Source organism: Diplotaxodon limnothrissa, linkage group LG14, assembly GCF_057381915.1.
Source record: "Diplotaxodon limnothrissa isolate DT_005_m linkage group LG14, D_limnothrissa_male_GT1.1, whole genome shotgun sequence".
Taxonomy (NCBI): Eukaryota; Metazoa; Chordata; class Actinopteri; order Cichliformes; family Cichlidae; genus Diplotaxodon; species Diplotaxodon limnothrissa.
Genome location: NC_140609.1, coordinates 33,567,693 through 33,583,588, shown reverse-complemented (window position 1 = coordinate 33,583,588; position 15,896 = coordinate 33,567,693). Strand labels below are relative to the sequence as shown.

Here is a 15,896-nt window from a genome sequence, read left to right as displayed (position 1 = left end):
GGTTTTTGAACAAATGGCTGCAAAAGGTTGCAAAACATTAAGCTATAACTTTCCATCCTGGTGATTTCTACAGAGGTTAAATGGTTTACAAAGGCTCATCTTTGTGTATACTAATAACAATGGTTGTGTCCCATTTGATAAAAGCAGACATTTTTTCCACAGTGCAAAACATTTAAAACAGTTATTAACAGTACAAAAACTTTAAACACACCGTTCAGTATTATTCAGTATATGCATTAGGATTAAACTCAGTTGTGGATTTTTCCTTATATGTATACACCACCTCTCATCTCACTGTAAGGCACTGATTGAGCTCTTGATTCTTTATATGTTATGAAAATAGGAGTCTGTGGAACTGGATGGAAGCTGGACTGGTAGGACGTGGTGGGAACATAAGTGAGTGAATATGGTATGGTGTTCTGACTCATGTATAAGGAGTTCTCTGGAGCATACAAGTTTCCACTGTGGTTAGAGCTCTGCACTGAGGGGTGATGAGACATACTGCCTTGATATAGCAGTGATGCGTTTTCCTGAGGAGTCAGATTATAGACAACAGGTGGGTTTAATACTGTTCCATTATTTGTCCTTACTGGAATGACAGTTTGCAGTGGCATTGCAGCGTTTTGTCCAACGGAACCAGTCGATCGAAGGCTGGACAGGGGATGATAATTCATCAGAGCTGGCCTATTGGGCGTTGGCTTATAACTAAGTAAGTTTGGTGGGTGATACATATCAAACGAGCCTTTGCCTTTGGGCAAACGGCGGCAGACAAACAACAGGGATGAGGCGAAAAGCACAGCACCTGTCACCCATCCAATGTAAAGAGCCTCTCCTAGCTCTCTTCTCTGGGCATCAATCAGCAAAGGATTGTAAAAATCTGTAATGATAACATGACCTGTCCACGACACTGGGATAAAGACACAGATGCACGCCATGAACTGCATAACCCCTGCAACCATCAATATAATGGTCTTAGCCCAATCATTACCCCGAATACAGGACACACATCGCATTCCTGCCAGAGCCACAAGAAGCCCCACCGCTGACAAGGCCACAGCAGAGCACATCAGACCCCTGGCAGCCTGTAATTCAGGGGGCAGATACAGCAGGGAGTCATAAACCTTACATTGCATTCTGATGTTGGCTTGTCTGTAGCAGTTCATCCATAGGCCTTCCCAGCGGGTTTCCATCACAATTATGTTTTCTCCGATGAACGCGGTCACCTTCCACATGGGCAACCCCGTGGTAGCCGAGGCACCGATCAAGCCAACCAAGCCCACGCATATTGCAGCTAGCTCTGAAGCACCTTGAATCATGGTTAAATCTCCAAAACTCCAGTTGTGGTTAAATCCAGAATTAGAATGGCTCTCATCCACAACAGTTGCTTGCTGTACGAGACAGTTTGTTATGGGTAAGAGGCCCTGCATTCACCTGATTGGTTTAGAGGGATGAGGGTAGCAGGAGGTCTGCTTATTTTGTGTTTATGGTTCTCAGATGATAGGGGTCAGTCATTACTTTCTCCAACACTGTACACACAAAACAAGACAACACCAAGCACTATTTTTTTTTTTTTTAATTTTAATTATTTGCCATGTTTTCTTACTCTTTAGATGCGGTACAACCCAGAAGCAAACATTAATATGTGGTAAAGTTTAGTACAGTGCATGTAGTTCTTATATTGTCCACAGGGGAGCAGAGATGACCTTAGAGGATAGTGAAATGAGGGGGATCTCACATAACACAGGCCAAATACAGTTTGTTCTAGATAGTTACAGTTTAGATGTCTAAGTTTAAATTATGTACAGAACTTGTCAACATGTATTCATTATGGCTTCAGAAATTATTGCGCGAAACCTCAAGCAACAATAAACACTACATTGTCCTTACGTCACAAGTATTTGCGTTACCCAACAGCAGTGACATTACTGTTTTATTTTGAAGTTCAAGTTGTACAGTTTACATTTGAACTTACTAAAACTGAAATTAAGCGACCTGTTCGATTAAGAAGTCGTATTCTATTGAACAGAGACAGAAATGTTTAACACAGTCTGCTTGGTTTTCTATTCAAAGTGACTTGCAAATTTGGATCATATGATTATGCCGTTGTCTCAATGCTTTCTTTGTAACTATCTGGCTATGCTGCCACACCTTAAGCAAGTAGCCTTAACCCAGTATCTTGTTTTTATGTAACTATTTCCTCTTTACCCGGCCAACTTAAACAGATTCAGGATTTTTTTGGTTAAGCAAACACCATAAACGCCATAAACGTCCTAGTTTGGGAGGTATTTTAGATAGATGCATTTACTTTCCAGTGAAATTCTCATAATGAAAAATGAAAACTGTTTCTTCTTTTCATTTCACACATGAAGCGTTATGTGTTTGTTGGTCTTTTCTTGTACTACTTCTACACCTGCCATCATTTAGTTATTACTTTTGATTTGAATACTAGTTGAAACTGATTAGTAACGATTAACAAAAAAAAAAAGAAGAAACAGAATGTGACAATGTGACAATGAGAGACTATTTGTGCCACAGAGATGAGTTTGAGCTGTTTCTTTTCTTTTTTAGCAGCACAGCTCAGACACAGTTAAGAAATATTTTTTGAAATGACTAAAGCTTTAACGCTCTCAAGGCAGGCGTTGCAGATTTGCAACAGTTAAAAGCTAACAACCTGATTACCCCACATGCATATTTTATGAGTTTTTTTTACTCACAAGTACCACTGCAGGTATTCTTTTGTGCATTAGCAACAAAAACTTAATTTGAGCCTGAGAGGGTTAAATGTAGTTACAACTACGCTTGTTTTTCAGAGATGACATGTCCCATTAACAAAGTGCATGTTTTACAGTAAGTCAACTTTTTAATAATTTTCAGTGGTTAAAGATTGAATTAAATTGTTATATACAGCATAAATGTACACATTTTTTTAAGCATTTGTATAAAATATAAGGCTGTTAGTATAAAATTGAATTAATACACATAACGCAGTAGAAATGGTGTATTGGTTCACACACATTTTCTCTTAAACCTGAAATGCAGTTTCTGATCAATTAAAAAAACAAAAATAAAAATAAGTGTTTACAGAAACGCGACCCCACTGTGTGCACTGTGTACAGAGGGATATCTGGACTGGTAACTGTAGACAGACGATGGGTATCTTGATAGCATTGGCTGAGATCGTGGTTGGGGAAGCGTCATCAGTTGTTGAGGCTGTAGAGGCTGTAGTGGCTGTTGGGGGTAGACCGAATAGTCTGAGGCCTTGGAGTATAGGTATCGCTCTGAATCTTTGTCATCCGACTGTATATTACAGCAAATAAAAATGCATCCTCCAGCAAACAAGAAAGCCGAAGTTACCCAGCCAATGTAGAGAGCTGCTCCAAGCTCTCTCCGCTGGGCATCGATCAGCAAGGGGTTGTAGAAGTTAGTGATGATGACGTGACCCGTCCAGGAGACGGGGATGAGGACACAGAAGCAACCCAATATGATCATGCTACCAGCAATGATGAGAACCAGCCGCTTAGCTCGATCATTGTTTTGGATGCATGATGTGCACTGCATGCCTATCAGACTGATCAGCACACCAAGACCACTCAGTGCCAGAGAGCAGCACATAAGCCCCCTTGCCGCCTGCAGGTCAGGAGTCAGGGCCAGGAGAGAGTCGTACACTTTACACTGCATCCTGAAGCTTGCCTGTTGGTAGCAATTCATCCACAAGCCCTCAAACAGAGTCTCAAACACGATGATATTGTCTCCAATGAAGGCTGTGACGCGCCACATAGGCATTCCTGTAGTTGCTGCTGCCCCGATCAGCCCGATTAGGGATACTAAAAGACCCACAATCTCCAGTGCTGAGTTTGCCATCCTGTTCTTCACTTACTCATCCAAGCTCAGAAGAGCAATAGTGTGCGGACACAGTGTAACTGCTGTAGGAAGCAGTAGGTTTTCTCTGTGGAGTGGCTTTGCATCCCGATGGAGGAGGAGCAGATTCATGTTTACCTGTACACCCTCCTCCCTGTGGACATAACACCAGAATGGGAGGTAGTGGGAATTGTGACATGTTGCTAGGAAACTGAATCCCTTGGGCCTTTAATTCTTTGTACAGCAACCCAGTAGCTGCTCTAAGCTTCCCCCTTTGTTTACTCAGAAGTCTCAGTTTACATTCTTGGACTTCGGTTTAAAAGAAGACAAAACGACGAGGTGTTTCTTAACAATGGGGGCATGTTCAGAATCGTCAAATGTATCACTGGTAAACATACTCTGTTAATGTATTACCAGTTATAGTTACAGATCAAAAATCAGTTCTGATTCACTTCCTGTTTATTACTTCATCTTTATTTTTAATCATTTACTGCTATTGTGGAGGGCCTCATGGTACATGGGCATGTAGGGGAACTGGAGACACAAAATAACAGCAATGGACAAAACTCTTTGTCCCCCATTTTTGTAAAGCACACTGTTAAAGACAGGAGCGCACAACAGACAAGACAAACAGTGGGGTCGGGGGAAGTCTGCTTCTGTGTGTGTATGAAAGATATGAGAGATGTGTAGTTTTAACAGAATATGAGTAGTAGTAGAACGGCGGGGGGGAAAAGAACAAAGTATGGCAAATTATGACAAATATTCAACATTTTTTTTTATACATTTGATAAGTACATTTTAGAAGTACCGTGAAAAGGAAACAATTTGTACGTGCGTGTGTGCGTTTGTATATTTTTTTAATATTCTTATATATTTTGGTTTGCTTTAAGGGTCTCAAATGTTACACATGCATGACTGTCAGTACTGGATTTCTTGTCTGGGTCTCTTGTGTCACTCTCCTCTCAGGGAAAAAAAAAAAAAAGCAACCAATTCCTGTTTGGTTGAAATAAAGTCACCTGGTAGGTTTGTACAGTGGGTGGATCTGTGTAAACAGCCTGGTTTTACTAGTTTAGGCACATTTCCACACACTACAATAGAAATGACATATATTTCCATTTGCTCACTAGTGAGTGAAGAAAGTGCAGTTTCAGTTGGAGGTTTTGGAAATTTACAACAAATTTAAGATCATTTGTCAGCACTGAAACACTGCTTACATTATAATGCACCTTTAACTTCTTGATCAGCTATGTACTGTTGTGTTAGACATTGGGGAAAAAAATACAACAAGATTCTCTTTTACAAGCCATTTACTTTATTAGGAAAAAAACAAATTTGGCCAGATATTTTGGCCAGCATTTTGAAAAAACTTGTATGTAATATTTTAATTTATAACAGTGTTGAAAACAAATCACTGGTTTACAATCTGAAAAAAGGGCCTAGTTGACAATTTGTTCTTGGAGAGCAAGTCAGAAACTGTAAAGAACGCAATATCAACATGCAATTGTTGTAACATTAACAGATGTAATAGATTACACATACTGTGCTAGAATATAATTTAGTGTGAGTTAAGCAAAAGGGTTAAAAAAAAAAACCCCAAACAAGGAATATAGAAATCCAGCAGTTTGTCAGCATCGAAACACATTCAAGTCCATAATGATTCGGAGTATTTGCAGTACACTTTGATAAGTAAAGAAATATCTGGTTGTTTCAAGTGAACGACAGTTAATCAGTTCTCCTCATCAAATGTGCCAAATTTTGGCAAGTTTATTTTAAAAAAAGTCCAAAAATCTTTAGTATTGACTTGGTGCGTATATCACAGATCCTGGTGGGGCTGCAGAGTAAGCAGGCTGGTAGGTATATGCTGGCTGGTAGGTGTATGCTGGCTGGTTGGTGTATGCGGGTTGGTAGAAGCTTCCTGTGGGGTTGTATTGAAACCTTTCATCTGGATCTTGGGTGCGGGGAGCATGGCGGCAAAGCAGGATCACTCCGGCACTGAAAAGCAACGCTGAAGTCACCCAGCCAATGTAAAGGGCCTCCCCGAGCTCTCTACGCTGGGCATCAATCAGTAGAGGGTTGTAAAAATCTTGGATGATGACATGGGCTGTCCAGGACACGGGAATTATGGTTGTAAGGCAACCCATGAGGAACAGGCAGCCACCAGCCACAAGAACAATATGCTTGGTACGAGCCCGGTGGTCCACCACTTTTGTGCATTTCATCCCCACTGCTGAAACAATAAGGGCGAAGGTGGTCAGAGCCACAGAGCTGCACATCAGACCCCTGGCAGCCTGGAGATCAGGAGGCAGAAACAGCAGGGAATCGTACACTTTACATTGCATTCTGATGTTGGCTTGTCTGTAGCAGTTCATCCACAAACCCTCCCAGCGGGTCTCCATGACAATAATGTTCTCCTGAATAAAGGCTGTTACCTTCCACATCGGCAGGCCCGTCACAGCGGCAACGCCAATTAGTCCAATGAAGCCAATGATGAGAGCTACTACCTCACAGCAGATAGCATTTCGTTGCTTCCGTTTTTCAATTTTCTTCTTTTCCTCATATACAGAGTCCCCATACTCTCCGTACTCTCCATTTGTCAGCGCCGGCTTCCCATCGTAGTAACTGCCAACATAAGATTGAGGTGGCTTGCTGTAGCCACTGTAAGCAGTGTAAGTGGCCATTCTGGTTAACACAGAAAGCTTAATCTCAACCTTCTGGTGCACTTATACAGCTGAAGAGAAAAATCTGAGAACAACAACAAGTTGAGGAACTTATACACCCACAAAAACTATGCTAATGATGCAATGCAGCCTTACTGGTTAAGCTGCTTCAGAGCCATCAGATAAATGGCGAGACACAAAGGAGTGCTGCTTGTTTTGAATACCTCCAGTACTAATGATCAGTCGTTAGTTTTTAGTTATTAAAAATCACTAAATCTTGTTACCACAGTAACATCAAGGTTTAATCAACATCATATTTAAAAAAAAAAATCAAGCAAAAAAAGTCAAAGTTAATGAAAAGTATGTAAGATATTTTTAATACTACACGGAAATACTTGACGTAATTTTAGAGAACATTTAGCATAGGGAAAATGTATTGTGAACATACGATGTAATATCTCAGTACTATTACATGTGCTAACTTAAAATTAACTAATGCAATGTGTGGCCAGTTTTATCATTTGAAAGGATTTGCCAGATAAAAAAGACTTGCTATAAATGTTGAAAAAATGAATAAAACTAATATAACAACTGTAGCATCCAACTACACTAATGGGCGTAGGAAACGACTCCATCTCACAAACAGAAAGCTGATGGGTGGATGATCACAGATGTGAAACGCACTGCTTCTCTACACGTAAGACGAGCTGATGAAAAGGTGTCGCACAAAGAAACCTGAGAGGGAGGGCCTTTTGTCATTATCACACAGGGTCGTTCCCTTGTTGCAGCCACAGAAACATTTTAGTTTCTGTTCTGTCAAATGTGAAAATGAGGCACTTCTTCATTGGCTGTTTTCACTTTTCCACCTTAGGTTTTTAGTACAAGAAAAATACCTGAATGGAGTGTTGGTCAAGTATTTGCTTTCCACAAAAAAGTAGAAATTCTATGAATTGAATCACACAAACAAACTGAATTAAAGATTTTAATAAATTATCTGTTCACTTGGTTGGCGGGATTATTAGATCATGAAATATAATGAAATAAGACAGGGAAGCAGTTGCATTTGTCATGTCTCAGATGAGAAATTCATCATTAAGCACAACAAAAATGACTTAAATAAATACAGAAAATACAGACTTGCAGCCAAAAAAGTACTTAAAAACAGTGATGACATTCTCAGGGTCATTGGAGTAAGAGCTGCATTAAGATTGAAGTTGATCGGTGATAGCCACTGCAAGCAGTGTATTGTTGATCAGTGATAATATAGATTTGCCAAAAATTATATTACTTTAAACACAGGCAATGTTGTTTATTCGTGTACAGCATATTAACCAAATATTTTTGCTGCATCTGTAAACCAAACAGTGCAGACAAGACAAATGCATAGTACAATAGAACATGGTTACATATTGATTTAAATATATCATTGCAAATAAAACACATGTTGCTCATAAATATACGGAGAGACATCTAATATGCAATTAGTACACTGCAGTACAGTTATTTACACATATTCCTGATTTGTATGAAAACTAGATTTCGCTCTTGAAAAGTCAACACTGTCCGCCTTCTGTTCATTCCTTTTCACCATATGATATGCTTCAATGTAGCGCTGATCTTCCTTTGCACTGCGTTTGCTGTACCTAACCAGCACAATGATCCCGGTGATTAGCAAAATACCAGAAGTGGCCCAGCCAATGAAGAGGGACAATCCCAGCTCCCGCTTCTGAGCATCCAGCGTTGTTGGGTTATAGAAGTTACTGATGACAGTATGGGCCACCCAGCTTACGGGGATGAGTGTGGTCAAAAAGGAAAGTAGAAACAGAATCCCTCCTAATGCATAGGTGATATTCTTACTCTTTAAATTGTCACCACAACAGCTGCTCTTCTGGATCCCGAATCCTGTGAGCAACAACGAGATGAAAGCCAGGACTATGGAGACACACATGAGCCCCCTCGCTGCCTGCAGCTCTGGTGGGAGAATTAACAGCGAGTCATACACCTTGCACTGGATGTTGATGTTAGCCTGTCGGTAGCAGTTCATCCACAAGCCCTCTAAGAGCTCCTCCATGACGATGATGTTGGCACCGATGAAGGCAGAAACCCTCCAATGGGGCAGACAAGTGGTGACTATTGTCCCACATAAGCCCAGGGCGCCCAGGACCAGTGCTAAAATCTCAGATTTTGCCTGCATTGTTTGGAAGGATAAAGTTTCGTCTCTCGTCTCTTGTCTAATGAAAACACTGCCCAGTGCACCTCTTTTACAAAGCTTTAAAACTGCGATACTATCAGCATTCCTGTAATGTTATCATACTGGTTTCGGAGGTCTGGAGACTGGCTAGGCCACTCCAGGACTTTCAAATGCTTCTTACGGAGCCACTCCTTTGTTGCCCGGGCAGTGTGTTTTGGATCATTGTCATGTTGGAAGACCCAGCCTCGTTTCATCTTCAAAGTTCTCACTGATGGAAGGAGGTTTTGGCTCAAAATCTCACGATACATGGCCCCATTCATTCTGTCCTTAACACGGATCAGTCGTCCTGTCCCCTTGGCAGAAAAACAGCCCCATAGCATGATGTTTCCACCCCCATGCTTCACAGTAGGTATGGTGTTCTTGGGATGCAACTCAGTATTCTTCTTCCTCCAAACACGACGAGTTGAGTTTATACCAAAAAGTTCTACTTTGGTTTCATCTGACCACATGACATTCTCCCAATCCTCTGCTGTATCATCCATGTGCTCTCTGGCAAACTTCAGACGGGCCTGGACATGCACTGGCTTCAGCAGCGGAACACGTCTGGCACTGCGGGATTTGATTCCCTGCCGTTGTAGTGTGTTACTGATGGTGACCTTTGTTACTTTGGTCCCAGCTCTCTGCAGGTCATTCACCAGGTCCCCCCCGTGTGGTTCTGGGATCTTTGCTCACCGTTCTCATGATCATTTTGACCCCACGGGATGATCTTGCGTGGAGCCCCAGATCGAGGGAGATTATCAGTGGTCTTGTATGTCTTCCATTTTCTGATGATTGCTCCCACAGTTGATTTTTTCACACCAAGCTGCTTGCCTATTGTAGATTCACTCTTCCCAGTCTGGTGCAGGTCTACAATACTTTTCCTGGTGTCCTTCGAAAGCTCTTTGGTCTTGGCCATGGCGGAGTTTGGAGTCTGACTGTTTGAGGCTGTGGACAGGTGTCTTTTATACAGATGATGAGGAGTTCAAACAGGTGCCATTCATACAGGTAACGAGTGGGGGACAGAAAAGCTTCTTACAGAAGACGTTACAGGTCTGTGAGAGCCAGAGATTTTCCTTGTTTGAGGTGACCAAATACTTATTTTCCTCCCTAATTTACGAATAAATTCTTTACAAATCCTACCATGTGAATTCATGGATTTTTTTTTCACATTCTGTCTCTCACAGTTGAAGTGTACCTCTGGTGCAAATTACTGACCTCTGTCATCATTTTAAGTGGGGGAACTTGCACAATCGGTGGCTGACTAAATACTTTTTTGCCCCACTGTAGCTTGCCATCACCAGTGTGTGAATGTGTGTGTGAATGGGTGGATGACTGGATATGTAAAGCGCTTTGGGGTCCTTAAGGACTAGTAAAGCGCTATACAAATACAGGCCATTTACAGGCCATTTTACTATACAGTGGCAGCTTGTAAAATTCTTATAAGATTGGTTTGGGTCTTATGTGTTATAAATATATTCCAAGGCCACCCAAACAAAGCCTGGAGTAACTAGACTAAGTATTACAAGTAATACAAGCCTTGAAGTGAACAGCAATGAATTAGCCTGTTGAATATTGAAAAAAATCCAAGAAAAAATTTATGTTTAGTCATTCTCAGAAGCAACGCATTCACTGTTTTCAATGCAAGCCCACATACAGATGATTACATCCAGATGGTCCCATTTCCCTGCAACAAGAGCTCACATTCAAAGCTACATTTTTTGTGTATATAATACATCAGATGTAAGCAAAATGATCTGTTGTGGCCATTGAACCCGGTATTATTTACCACCTGTGATTGAAAGTATAGATTAATTTGTTCGTAGAAGGATGCTTTCTAGACATTTAAGTTGTTTTCCTGAATTGTGCCAGGTATTTGGCACGATTTACAAGGGAGACTGTCCGTCTGATTTCAGGTAAAGAGGGAAAAAAACAGCAGGGAATTACAAGGTGAAAAAGCCACTCCTTTATTTAAACCTGGTCTAGGACGTGCAATGCCCTGCTGCTCACCTCGTTTCTGAGAAGCAGGTGAGACAAAGAATGACAGAGAGAGAGATGTAACAGGAGAGGTCATAAAACAGGAACAGAAACTGCAAAACCTGCTGGACAGGTTTGCTGAGTGATACCATCATCACATCCTCACCTGCTTTGAATGTAAACATGTATCCTCATAGGGAGAAACCTGCAGCTGTGAAGAAACCTATGTTGTAGTGTGTATTCACAGCTGTGAATTTTGATTTTAGATCAATTTTAATTAAAAAATGTATATAGATTAAATATAGAAAATATAGATTCAACTCAGATAAAATGGTACAAGATTGTAGATGCAGTGTGGCACCTGTTGAATGTAAATATGACTACACATTCCAGGAAGAAGGCTGATAATTCTTTTACTGCTTCAACTGAAATGAGTTAGTCTTTAAATTTGGTAAAACAGTTACTAGAGTAATCATTTTCATAAAGCTAAATAAGATGGCTTATGGTTTCTTGTATATAGATTATAAGATGGGGAAAAAAAACTATAACTAAATTAGAAAAATCTGTGATAAATTTAAAATCTCAGTGTTTGTGAGCATTAACCTCTCAGTATTTTCTGCATTTCATTATGGTTAAAAACATGTGGACTCCCTTGTTCTACAGTATAGTACCGTATAAACTGCAGTTGCATAATATTACTATTACTCCTAATATTTTTATTATTACTAAAAACAATAAAACAAATTAACCAATGTGCATACAGCAAAATATTTTTTTCAGGAACATCAGAACTAAAACACAAAGGCTTGACACCAATACTGAGCCTCCAAGTAAGCGCTGGCACATAAACATCACACGAAACAACCGCATACGTCAGAGTGGAAAATGGGTGCTTGCTTGGAGATGTTAAGTGTTATAAGTGGTGTATACAATTTTCTTTTACCCCAAAAGTGCTAATTTGTCAAATTTAGAGATATTAGTTCTTACTTAGATTACTCTAGAAACTTAGTTTAGTCTGCCTCTGGATGTTACACATAAAGCAGGTTCAGTGGATACCTAATCCGCAGCACCACCTGCTGATTTCTTTCGTTAGTCCATAAGTATTTGGAAAAGTGCACGATGTAATTTGTTTGTACTTCTGCTTCTTTTTTTGTTTTTAACTATATATGCAAAATGTAGTGCTGAGAAAAATTATTCTAGTGTAGAAAACCTCTCCAAGCTCCCTATGCTTGGCATTGATCAGCATTGGGTAACGTGACCTTTCGATGATAGAGGGATAAGGAACCTAATACAGCTCATTAGAATCATGAGGACCAACTGGTTAGCTTGCTGATTGTTTCAGATGCATGATGTCCACTGCAGACTCATTTGACTGAGCAGCAGGAGGCTAACCAATGCCAGAGAGCAGCACGTCAGCCCCCTTGCTGGCTGCAGCTCAGGAGTCAGGGCCAGGAGAGAAACATACACCTTACACTCCATCCTGAAGTTTGGGTGTCAGTAGCAGGAGCCACTGAAAGCAGGAAGCCAAACTGATCTTGCTAGCAATTACCAGCATTCAAATGGCGCATGAATAAACAGTGTACATTAGAGTGAGAAGCAGGCACCTCTTTAGGGATGTTACGCATTATCCACTGTTTGGTGAACTACTTCAAATGAAGACTTCCAATCTAAGTGTGGGCGATTGGGGAAGGACAAGACAATTATTTCTTATCTGTTGTATAAGAAACATTGCATAGTTTAAGATTCCAAATGTTCTGTGCTATCCATACAATATGAACCATATTTTAAGCCTTAATACCAAGCTTAAAATCTTGTTTTGCACTTAGTATTTTTAAAATCTAATGCAAGGCAAAGCCCTGTTTTATAGATTAGTAGAAATGTAGCATTGTTTGTCTTAAGACAATACACATAGAAGTAGGTTAAAAGGTACCTGGTACCTACTGCTACAGAACAGCCCCACCTGCTGACTTGTTTTTTGTGTTTTACGGTCCATAATTATTTCTTTAGCAATTACAGCTATTTTTGTACATAGCCCCCCATTTTCAACAGCCTAGAACTGTTTCTTCGCTGGAAACGCTCTGCCAGCCAAACATTTACTGCTTCTTTGTGCAGCTCTCTGCATTTAGTTTGGTATTTAACAACTCTTTAAAAGCACGCTGTGTTGAGTTGAGCTTAGGGGACTGTCGTGACACTGGAGAATATTTCAGTTCTCTGCTTTGAGAAACTGTTGGTTTGCTTTTGCAAAATGCTTTGGGTCATTATCCATTTGCACCTTAAATCACCATATAATCCGGCTAGCAGCATTTGGCTAAAACAGAGGAGAGTACAGCCCTGTACATGTGTACACATGTACAGAATTCATCCTGCTACTTCTATCACTAGTCACATCATCAATAAGCCTTACATGCCTATGCCATAAATTTTCCTTTCTTTCCCCATATTTTTCGCTTTCTGTGGCTTTTCAGTCCTTTTGGTGTTGCTGAGCTGGCTAATGTGTTTGTACCACATGGGTCATTTGGCCTCTTCTAATGTTTTGGCTGTTTCTTTTGATTTTAGATTTAGTCTTTGATTTTCTTTCATCATTCATTTATTAGTTGCTTTGTAATATCCTTTTATGAATACATAAAGATTATAAATAGAGATATTAAAAGATAAATAATCCCATAAATTAGGATGGTTCCATTTATCTCTTGGCAGATATTTAATCAAGGAGTCGTGTCATTCAGAACTGTACTGTATTGCTTCACATCACAAGGCTGTAAGTCTGAAGAGATCTTTCCCCTTGATCTAAAAGGAGCACCAGAGCTTTTGTGTTGGGGGTGGTGATTGACAAGGATGTGCTGGCTGGGGGTGGGGGGCAGAGAGCTCAGTTATAAAAGAGATAAGGTACCCACTGATTGTAGAGTGCTGCCATTCTTCCTGATGTTAGCTTGAAAATACTGAAGAAATTGTTCTTTTCCAAGGAAGCAGAGAATTCAACAATGGTGGAAGACAGTTGTCTACAGCTCATAACAGGGTTACAGATGTAATGTTTTGACTAATGTACAAGAGGACGTTACCTTTAATAGACAATTTAAACTTACATTTTCTATTTTTGGCATTCTGTAATCTGGAATGTAGATTTGTTCTTTTGAACTCTTGTTCCATGTGCTTTTTGCAGCAGTGTTTCTCCCGCTTAAGACAGTAGACCGTTTAAAACACAATAGCCCTTCAGTATCAGTTTGCTAAAACACGTTCCAGTTCATATTGTTGTGATTTGATCTTTTTTAAGGTTGTGTGCAAAAAGCAGATGCCAGAGAAGGGTCTTCCTGCAACCATTGTTTATCTTTGCTCATGCACTTCCTGAATTTTTTGGCCACCGTTCCCCCTTGCTCATCTGTTGCACCCGCCTTTGTATTTCTCAAAAAACCTGACTGGCAAAAAGAGCTTTAACGAAATAGGAAATGACTCACTAGCACTGAAATGCAATAGTTTCTCATTAGAAAAAATGTCCATGTAATGACCACACCTCAAATTACTCATTTAGAGGAGGCATATTGGAAAGTACGGTGTTCATTTTCTATATCCAGTTATAGAATGTATAGATTTAGATTAAATCAATCGTTGTTAATAATTCTCAGCTTGCTTCATTCCTGTTATGTGAACACTAAACACTGACTGCAGACATTTTTGTGTTTTCTCTGTTAATGGCGATTTAGGTTGCGCACCATCACTCAGACACTTAGTGAGCCGAAGCTAGCAAACACTCTGAGTGGCTCTTAATGTCTTCTAAAGTTCAGCTTTAAGTTTTCCACTTGTTGCAATTGCAGTCAGTCTCTAAGTGTTGCTTTAAGGTAGCTGAGCATCGATTAGTCACTTAGTTCTGTTGTTTACAAGCATGTCGACTTGACATTTTTGTTTTCTCCCATCACAAAATGGTCCTGTAGACTTGGTATCTGCTGAGCTGCAGGGAGTAAATGAGGCTGCTGATTAAAACCACACCAACCACACATGTTAAATTATAAGTAGGAAACAACTGTTTTTATTATGATATCAGTACATTTCTATATACACACAGTAATAAAAACGCAGTCTTAGTAGCACAATGAATTGTTTACAAGTATGACTTCTTTCATTTTGCACACGGCAAGTCTTTCCCTTGATTGCTTGAGCAAATTTGGACTTTCTCAGTGGAAAAAAACAAAAACAAACAAACAAAAAAAAACAACAACTGTGTTTGGTGCTAACAAATTAATTTACATATGAATAAATAAGAACATTGCATTGTATTCCAATACTAGTGAACAATCATTTTGAACACACAAGACATTTTTTAAAGAAGCTGAAGTCTCTTTCAGGAAGCAGGTTTACAAACTCTAAGCTTACCCTGAACTCTGAACTGATAAACCCTGAGATAGGGTTCAAAAAAGGCTGGTTCAATCGATGGGGACAGAAATAAATAAAGCGAATAAAATATGGATATGAGGTTGTGCCTAGGTTCAAACTGAATGGGAATTCTTAGCTATGGGCTCTAGATTTAATGATAGTGAGCCGATGTATTTTAAAGTTTGTAAATATCTCAACATGTAATGCTGTCAGACCATACTAAACCAATATCAGCTTATATGTAAAAACTCACTTTTAAACTATAGCTAGTTTATTTTTAGAGTCTTAGTCATTTCATTTGCAGCTCTACTGACATGTATTTACACAATCATGTAATCATGAACATTATTCACTCCTCGTTACATGACACATGTTTAATGAATGAGTATTTGATGTGTCTAAATGTTGATACAAATTGGTGCTAAACTGTGATTACTACAGTAATACAAGGTAAATGTTCCAGTGCTTTGAAGTGGTTCACAACCTGACAGGCGCCTAAATGTCCACACAGTCACATTTATTAAGGCGTATCTGTCTGGGAATCCAAGGCCCTTCTTTAGGGAGAAACTCCTGGACAGATTTGTTAAAGAAAACCTACTGTTGACTTTTTCTCTTGTGACAGGGTTAACAATGTCAGCTATTTTACTAAACCTGCTTTCTGAAACAGACCCCAGATGTATTATGTACAATACTGAGTGGTTCCAAGTGGAGTGTTAAGTATCGATGTGTATGAGTGGTAATACTGAAGAGGAAAAGTAAATGTCACCAAAACGGTTTCACAGTAAACAAAGACACGTGAAACAGCCAAATTC

The 15,896-nt window shown here is 39.8% G+C and overlaps 4 protein-coding genes across 4 annotated transcripts; all 4 read right to left on the bottom strand.

The window, feature by feature from the left end:
* Positions 1-266: 266 nt before the first annotated feature.
* LOC146619228 (claudin-8-like) lies at positions 267-1,316 on the bottom strand. Its single transcript, XM_085370773.1, has one exon. The coding sequence runs from the start codon at positions 1,314-1,316 to the stop codon at positions 267-269; it is 1,050 nt and encodes a 349-aa protein (XP_085226899.1).
* A 1,762-nt stretch (positions 1,317-3,078) lies between these two features.
* Positions 3,079-3,861, bottom strand: LOC146619227 (claudin-4-like). The gene has a single exon (XM_085370320.1). The coding sequence runs from the start codon at positions 3,859-3,861 to the stop codon at positions 3,079-3,081; it is 783 nt and encodes a 260-aa protein (XP_085226446.1).
* Positions 3,862-5,648: 1,787 nt separating this feature from the next.
* LOC146619226 (claudin-8-like) lies at positions 5,649-6,536 on the bottom strand. The gene has a single exon (XM_085370591.1). The coding sequence runs from the start codon at positions 6,534-6,536 to the stop codon at positions 5,649-5,651; it is 888 nt and encodes a 295-aa protein (XP_085226717.1).
* A 1,483-nt stretch (positions 6,537-8,019) lies between these two features.
* On the bottom strand, positions 8,020-8,709 carry LOC146619225 (claudin-17-like). The gene has a single exon (XM_085370913.1). It carries the CDS (start codon positions 8,707-8,709, stop codon positions 8,020-8,022), a length of 690 nt encoding a protein of 229 aa, XP_085227039.1.
* Between the last annotated feature and the right edge of the window lie 7,187 nt (positions 8,710-15,896).

What these genes read in the sequence shown, in the direction of transcription:
- LOC146619228 (XM_085370773.1), bottom strand. Translation starts at nt 1,316, where the DNA reads ATGATTCAAGGTGCTTCAGAGCTAGCTGCAATATGCGTGGGCTTGGTT.
- LOC146619227 (XM_085370320.1), bottom strand. Translation starts at nt 3,861, where the DNA reads ATGGCAAACTCAGCACTGGAGATTGTGGGTCTTTTAGTATCCCTAATC.
- LOC146619226 (XM_085370591.1), bottom strand. Translation starts at nt 6,536, where the DNA reads ATGGCCACTTACACTGCTTACAGTGGCTACAGCAAGCCACCTCAATCT.
- LOC146619225 (XM_085370913.1), bottom strand. Translation starts at nt 8,709, where the DNA reads ATGCAGGCAAAATCTGAGATTTTAGCACTGGTCCTGGGCGCCCTGGGC.